We start from the raw sequence: 8,723 nt of genomic DNA, 5'->3' as shown, positions 1-8,723 counted from the left end.
ATTATTTGCAGGCACAATAGTTCATCCACGCGGATGATTCTCCAGCTTATGCTCCTGCGTCGTCGACGGCATTATATGCCGGCAGAGGAGGCCGGCATCACGGAACTGGAGGCCGCTCCCAGAGTCGTGGCGGACAGAATCGCGGCAACCAGCGAGGTGGTCGCGGTGGTCGTGGCCGAAACGGTGGCCTGCGTTGCCAGATTTGCGACAAGCAGGGCCACTCGGCGGCTTTTTGCTACAGGCGGTACTCCGAGCCACCGCCATCGGCGCATGTTGCAGTCGCCGGAGATGCTGGCAGTGGCGGCTTGGCTTCGGCAGTCACGTCTTGGCTGCCGGACACGGGTGCATCCACACACGCTACGCCGGATTCCGGTGTGGTCTCGCAAGCCGACGAATATCACGGAGATGATGTTCTGAGAGTGGGTAATGGCACAGGTTTGAAAATCTCGAGTGTGGGTCATGCAGTAATTCCGTCGGTCATTAAGCCATTAAAATTATCTAGTGTTTTACATGTCCCCGAGTTGTCAGTTTCTTTATTATCTGTAAATCGATTTACAAAAGATAATAATTGTTACTTTGAATTTCATCCTGATTTTTTTATTGTGAAGGATTCCATCACACAGGCGGTTCTTCTTAAAGGGCCGAGCTCAGGGGGATTGTACTCACTGTCAGTTCCACATTCTTATCATGCGTTTGTTTCGGCCCGTGCTTCATCCGTAGTATGGCACCAGCGTCTCGGTCATCCTCACGAACAAGCGCTAAAACGTGTCTTACGGGAATGCCCGGTTAATTCAAATAAAAATGTATCTCTTAGTTTATGTCCTTCTTGTCAACTCGGGAAATCCTCTCGATTCCCGTTAGATAGGGTAGATAAATCTAGCAATAATATTTTAGATCTTATCTATACCGATATTTGGGGTCCCGCACCTGTTCTTTCTGCGGATGGCTCTCGTTACTTTGTACTCTTCATAGATGATAATACCCGTTATTGTTGGTATTATCCGCTACGACTCAAAACCGATATATATAAAATTTTCGATGTTTTTCGGGCGACGGTAGAACGTACGTTTTCACATTCTATCAAGTCCATCCAGTCTGATTTTGGGGGAGAATATCAAAAATTACACAAACTATTCACCTCCTTAGGAATTGTACACAGACAATCATGTGCCTATACACATGAACAAAACGGTCGTGTCGAACGCCGGCATCGGCATATTGTCGAGACCGGGCTCGCCATGATGGCACAAGCCTCTGTTCCACAAAAATACTGGGATCACGCTTTTGAAACTGCAACTTATTTAATAAATCGGTTACCGTCATCCTCACTCCAGTTTGATACACCCTATTACCGTTTACATCAATCTCCACCCACTTACACGTATCTACGTGTATTCGGGTGTCTTTGTTTCCCATACCTGCGTCCATACAATCGTCATAAAATCGAGTATCGGTCCAGTCCGTGTGTCTTCTTAGGTTACCCACCATCCTTTAGGGGTTATCGCTGCATGGATCTAAACACCGGGAAAACTTACATCTGTCGCCATGTCCGCTTCGATGAAAGTCATTTCCCTTTTGCAACCAAGAGCCCCGTGAAGTCTGGGCTATGTAAGAACACACCCAGCTTACCATGGGGGTCTAGTCCCATTTTGCATCACAACACTACTAATGAAACTTTGGTCACTACTCATTGTCCTGCTGTAGGTCCAGCACCGGCTCCAGCTGAACCACCCATGGTCAGAAGACGGGCTCGGCGTGCCTGACCTCAGGAACGGGCTCATGTTATGAGACTCAGACGAAGGACACAAGGGACTGGGGAGCCGTTTCATGCTCTAACCGCATCCACGGATGATCCATCTTGCTACTCTCAGGCGGTGGGCCATCCACAATGGCGAGACGCAATGGACCAAGAGTTCAACGCGTTACTACATAACAACACGTGGACGCTTGTTCCCGCCACTCCGGGGATGAATGTCGTAGGGTGTAAATGGGTTTTTCGCACCAAGCGAAAAGCTGATGGCACGGTGGAGCGATACAAGGCCCGTCTAGTCGCCAAAGGCTACAACCAAGAAGCCGGCGAGGACTTCTTTGAGACGTTCAGCCCAGTAGTTAAACCAACTACGGTTCGGTTGCTGCTCGCTTTGGCAATTTCTCAAGGATGGACACTTAGACAATTGGATGTTCACAATGCCTTCCTAAATGGGCATTTGGCTGAGACGGTCTACATGCGGCAGCCACCGGGCTATGAGGATCCCGATCATCCCGATCATGTCTGTCACTTACAGCGTTCCCTGTATGGGTTGAAACAGGCTCCCCGCGCCTGGTTCAAACGCTTGCATGATTTTTTAATTCTGACAGGGTTTGTTGCTTCCAAAACAGATGTTTCTCTGTTTCACTACTCTGCTGCTGGTGCTCAAGTCTTCCTACTTGTATACGTGGACGACATCATCATGCTTGGGAGCGACACAACCTTAGTTGACTCCGTGTTAGGGCAACTGGCGACGGCCTTCAAGATACGAGATCTAGGGCAACCTACATTCTTTCTCGGCATAGAGACCATACCTATCTCGGGCGGTATGATGCTTTCACAGCGACGTTATATGCGGGACATTCTACAGCGAGCCGGCATGACAGATTGCAAGGCGCTGGCCACTCCTGCTTCCGTGACTCAGCCTGTGTGTCAGGCCACTGACTCTTTTGATAATCTGACGCATTACCGTGGGGCCCTACAGTATCTCACCATTACTAGGCTGGATCTTTCTTACTCTGTCAACCGCCTCTGTCAGTTCATGCACTCACCCATTGACGAGCACTGGGGGTTGCTCAAGCGAGTACTTCGTTATATTAAAGGAACCCTGGAATATGGTCTACGCATTGCAGCTTCAGCGAATTCGGACATCCATGCTTACTCCGATTCAGATTGGGCTGGCTGCCTTGTTGACCGCAAGTCTACTAGTGGGTATGCAGTATTCTTTGGTAAAAATCTTGTGTCATAGGTCTCTCGGAAACAGCGCACCGTTGCACGCTCTTCGACTGAGGCAGAATATAAGGGCCTTGCCGATGCCTGTGCTGAAGTTACATGGGTTGTGTCCTTGTTACGAGATCTTGGCTTGGGGCCTATTTCAACTCCCACGCTATGGTGTGATAATCTAGGAGCGACCTACCTGTGTGTTAATCCAGTGTTCCATGCTCGCACCAAACACGTCGAGGTTGACTATCACTTTTTTTGGGATAAGGTTTCGGCTGGCGAGCTTCAGGTTCATTTTGTGTCTACCAAAGATCAGCTTGCAGACATCTTCACCAAACTACTTCCAGCAGCACGGTTTGCTACTCTGCGTGGCAAGCTCAATGTGGTTCCTCACCTACCTTGTGCTTGAGGGGGAGTATTAGACTAAGTTATTAGTATGTTATTTATTATTATGTTATTACTTAGTCTTGTAACAATCTGTTAGTTGTCTAGTCTTTAGCCTAGAGGATAGCTCTCTCTCTCTCTAAGAGTATTAATGTATCTGTAATTCTGTTATTCAATTAATTATCTTTTCCCTAACTCATCCTCTCTCCTACTTGGGCACATAAAAAAACAGATTCAAAAACTTCACTATTGAGGATGCTCTTAGCATTAGGTTCAGCCAATTTTTTTTTTGAAAGATATAATAAAACAGTGTAAGCTACTTGTATGGATACTGCTTAGTGCAAAAATAGTTTAAATTAAATAAAAAAAAAACAGTTTCTTATCATGTTTATTTGCTTGACATACCCCAAAGAGTGAGGATGAGCCAACGTGTATTTGAGAGAATCTTCTCCCACGATTACCACGACTGCGGCTTGTAGAGTGTAAATTCGCTAGCTTATCCTATTTTCTATGTTTGGATATCTGATTTAATATTATGGAATGGAGTGATATGATGGCAATTTGTACTATTGTGGTATGTATGACGTTATATTAAGTATGCCATTAAGGTGTGTTCATTATTTTTAGACAAAAGATTGATTTGACAATTTGTGGAGTATAAAATGGGTACAGTTTATGTAAATTGTGGTATGCAAAAGGTGTGCAATTTATGTGGGGTTTAAATATTTTATTATTAAATGCCACCCTGGTTCGCAGTTTATATGGACTGTGGAGTAAAAAATATGTGCAATTATTAGTTCACATGGCATTTGATTTTTTTTTTCCAAAGAAAAATAGTCAACTCGGCCCCCTTAAGTGAATAAAATAATACAATTAATCCATCTTTGTTTAGTTATCATGCCGTCATGGTGTTTAACGAGGAAGGAGAGAGCTTCCTGGGTGTGAGCTGTGGACCGTTTCCAGCAACCGTGGGCTTAATTATATTTTTTTATTCTTTATTTTTAAAAACAATTATTATTATTATTATTATTATTATTATTATTATTATTATTATTATTATTATTATTATTATTATTATTATTATTATTATTATGTATACAGTTAGGTCATTTTTACATGTTAATCTAAACAGCTAATTTTTTCAAATATCTTTTTATCAACCGTTGATACAATTCGCTGGTCAAATCCGCTAATATAATCCTCTAACGCTAACCGCTAACTGCTGATTGTCAAGCAAGGACATTGCAGGGTAGATCTCACTTCAATTTGTTGTGTGATTTGAATACTCTATTTGTCAACAAATCCCTCAAATAGTTAATATGATTGACTTTATTAATTATATATATATATTTTTTTAATTTTTTCATGGTATTAATAAAATACTTGGTAAATAAATATATGGCATTATGTTGCATTATTTTGAATGGAAAGAATTTTTACATTGGATAAATATAAAGACAATATAAGTAATAAAATTATTTCTCTTAATGAATTTATTGATAACGAATAATTTTTTTTTTTTTAAATTAAAGACATTTTAGGGACAATGTAGCGAATATAATCAATTGATGAATTTGAATGCAAAAATTTTTTAAATTGGATAGAAATAAAGACAATATAACTAATGAAATTATTTCTCTTATTTAATTATTGATAATGAATAATTTTTTTTTATTAAAGACATTGTAGACACATAATTCTAAATTAAAGAAATGCATATGTATTATTTTTTTGTTGTAGCTACTGAATTATTGTTTAATTGAATAAGAGTAAAATAGAGTGCTACTTATGACAACTTTGATTGGGATGAGGTTCGAACCTAAAACCTTTCTTATTGAAATCAATGAGTAAGTTACCGGTGAACTAACAGAAATTAACAAAAAAGATAGTATTTAAAGGAAAAGTTAATGGATAATCATATTAATTAAGGATGAATTAGGAAATCTTAAGGAAAAATTAAAATCTAATCAATCGTTGACTCAACACTACTTAAATTTTTCATCGCCTATTCTCTACTACTTTTGTGTTTTGAGCCCACTTTTACTATCTGTTTGAGCCTTTTACCCCTACACCAAGGTAATTTAAATCTATTTGTGGTTTGTGTGTTTGTAATAATATAGAAAATAAATATATTAAAATGTAGAATGAGTAAAAAATAATTCAAATAGGCCTCTCAATTAATTAGTTAATTTTTGTTGTTTATTACCCTAATTGCTCTGTATCATTTCTCAAATTTCATTTCCCTTGATTCTTCACTTCGTTAGGTGTAACAGAGGGACCGAAGTCCTTAAAAATTAAAAATGCGTCTTGTGGCAACCCCTCTCCCATCACGTTCCAATCTGAGTACTATACGTACCCCAGTCACTGTTTTTCGCCAAGTTGACCAGAAAATCAGCACACTGATTGCCTTCAATGAGGGTATGGATGAAATCCCAATCCTTAATTTGTTCCCGAATATTTTTGCTGTCCTGAATAAGGGTCCCAGCTTCAGGTCTGGCACCGCCTTCACTCTTCACCGCATTGACCGTTGATTCAGAGTCTGTTTCGATAATGATTCTTAAAGCAAGTGCCCATCCCTCAATCCCCAGAGTTCCGCCATTTATAAAACTGCTAGTTATCTCGATCTTTGTGATGAAACCCACGTCCCACGAGCCGTTGTGATCACGAACCAAACCGCCCGCACTGGCCATGCTCGTGTTAGCTTTAATTTGCACCCCCCGTCCGTGTTGAGCTTGAAGCTAGTAGCCGTCATGGTGTTTAACGAGGAAGGAGAGAGCTTCCATCAGCCCTCGTTTCTTAGTGCTACAGCTTGAATGTTATAATTATTGTATTAGTTGATGAAGTATGTATGTATGAAGTAGTTAACGGATGATTTGAGCAAAACTAGTAGATTATGAAAATTGTTTTAATGTGTATGACTATTGTAATTCATTATTGGCTAATTTGTATGGAATTTGTTCATCTATTGCAATAGCTGGTGTAGTATGCTAAAGAAATCAAGGCAAATCAATTCTCAATTTTAAATATACAAGTTTTTCTTTCCTCTTCTAGAATTTCCTTTATATATATATATATATATATATATATATATATATATATATATATATATATATATATATATATATATATATATAGAATCTTGATTAGGGCAGCGGGCTCTTCCCGTGCGGCCGTCGCATTATTGTCGATTCTCTACTTCTTCAATCTGACTCTCTACTACTTTTATGTTTTGGGCCCACTTCTACTACCTGTTTGAGCCTTTTTACCCCTACATCAAGTTAATTTTAAAATATACAAATAAAATTATTACCACTTAAAAAACTTCGATTTAATACCAAGGCTCTGAGGTAAGGATCAATGGGTAAGCTAAAATCCTTGTATCTAGGATCATACGGACCATTCATAACCGGCCTACACAATATAATTTCACAATTGTGAAATATATACAAACGCATTTTAAAAGAGGTAAAACACATTATTGGAACCACCGGATAATAAAAAACATGAATTAAAGAACTTGTAGTCATTGAAAGGATCGGAATGCGATATCAAATAATGTGAAAATAAATTAATATAATACTAATAACAAAATCATTCTTAAAAATTTCAACTTTTGAAAAACACGAGTCCTTACTCCTTCCTGAATGTTGCCAATTACTCGGTCTACCGGGTGATCTCTTAATCACCGTAGATCCGGTTCGAAAGATGTAGTTTGATCTTGAGTGTTCATCTCGTGTATATATGGCCATTCAACATATATCATAAGTTCAGTTTGTGGTTGTGAGGTAGATAAACCTTCTTCATTTGTGATTTCTGTCTCAACCTATACTTCAGGTTCGTTAGATTTATCTCCTCGATATTTGATGTAATCATCTTCATGATCCGAGTCTTCTTCTTCTATTTGACTTGGTTCAGCTTGCATGCCTAGATTTTTGATTGATGTGTCTTCTTGTGCAGCCTTTTGAACATTTTCGTCAAACTTGACATGAATAGATTCTTCGATAACATGGTCATTTTATTCAGAATCCTGAATGCTTTACTAGTTGAAGAATATCCAATGAATATTCATCCGCTCTTTCATCAAATGCTCTAAAATGATTCTTCCTGTTGTTGTGAATAAAGCACCTGCATCCAAAGATGTGAAAATAACTAACAAGAGGTTTCTTACCTTTCCATAATTCATATGGGGTTTTGTTGTGAGCTTTGTTGATGAGGGATCGATTTTGAGTGTAGCATGTGGTATTAATGGCTTCAGCCCATAAACGTTTGGGAAGTCCTGAATGTGATATCATTGTTCGGGCGGTTCCATTCAAAGTTCTATTTCTTCTTTCGGCTACCCCATTCTGCTGAGGAGTTCGTGGGGCCGAAAGTTGATGAAAGATTCCATTTTGTCCACAGAATTCTTTGATGACTTTGTTTACAAATTCTGTTCCCTGATCGAACCTGATTCTTATTATGCTGAGACCCTTTTCGGTTTGTAATTGCCTTAGCAAGTCTGATAAGACTTTCTCAGTCTCATTCTTCTTTCTTAGAAAGTGCGTCCAGGTATATCTTGAGTGGTCGTCTACAACGATGAGGGAATACTATCGTCCACTCAGACTTGCAGGATCAACTGGACCAAATAGATCCATATGCATTAGACTTAAAGGACGAGAATCGATGTCTGATGCTTTTAACTTGAAAGATGTCTTGATTTGCTTTCCTTTCTGAAATGCATCGCAAATTCTATCCTTAATATAGCTTGCTTTCGGTAAACCAAACGACTACGTACATGTTTTTCTTTCGTTTTACCGTGAGCACAATGTTACTATCTTCAGTGCTGATGACTTTGCATTTGTCTTTGGAGAATTCTACTTTGTAGCCTTTATCATAGAATTGGCTTGTATTTAGTAGGTTAAACTTGAGTCCTTCAACATGTGAGACTCCTTTAATGGTTATTCCATTTCTGATGATATCTCCAACACCTTTCGTCTTTCCACTTGATTCTCCTCCAAATATAATCTTTGGACCGTCAATTTCTTTATAGTTGCTCAAGTTTGATTTATCTCTGGTCATATGTCTTGAGCATCCACTGTCGATATACCATATGACCTTTTTTCCCTAATATCAAATGTTATGTGACATTAGGTACCCCTTCAGTTTCGGGTCCTTGAGGGTTAGTGGTCAATTTTGGGATCCATATGAACCTAGAGTTAACACGACTAATCCTTGGTCCTTTGTACTCATTAAAAACTTGATAATCGTAATAAATTTTGGCAAAGTTTTTGGCTTTGTATCGACTTTGAAAATAGTCACCAGGTGGATTGCGATACTGCTTAGAATAATTGGTTTGTTTATGCCGATGTATCTTCTCAAATTGTGCTTTTGAAAA

General features: G+C 39.2%; 2 protein-coding genes across 2 annotated transcripts; one reads left to right on the top strand and one right to left on the bottom strand.

Moving 5' to 3' along the window:
- Positions 1–1,901: 1,901 nt before the first annotated feature.
- Positions 1,902–2,996, top strand: LOC109149936 (uncharacterized mitochondrial protein AtMg00810-like). Its single transcript, XM_019297930.1, has one exon. The coding sequence runs from the start codon at positions 1,902–1,904 to the stop codon at positions 2,994–2,996; it is 1,095 nt and encodes a 364-aa protein (XP_019153475.1).
- Positions 2,997–5,679: 2,683 nt separating this feature from the next.
- Positions 5,680–6,042, bottom strand: LOC109149935. Its single transcript, XM_019297929.1, has one exon. The coding sequence runs from the start codon at positions 6,040–6,042 to the stop codon at positions 5,680–5,682; it is 363 nt and encodes a 120-aa protein (XP_019153474.1).
- Between the last annotated feature and the right edge of the window lie 2,681 nt (positions 6,043–8,723).

The sequence above is a fragment of the Ipomoea nil genome, unplaced genomic scaffold (genome assembly GCF_001879475.1).
Source record: "Ipomoea nil cultivar Tokyo-kokei standard unplaced genomic scaffold, Asagao_1.1 scaffold2165, whole genome shotgun sequence".
Lineage (NCBI taxonomy): Eukaryota > Viridiplantae > Streptophyta > Magnoliopsida > Solanales > Convolvulaceae > Ipomoea > Ipomoea nil.
Note: the sequence above shows the minus strand (reverse complement) of the source record. Positions and strands in the feature narration are given on the sequence as shown.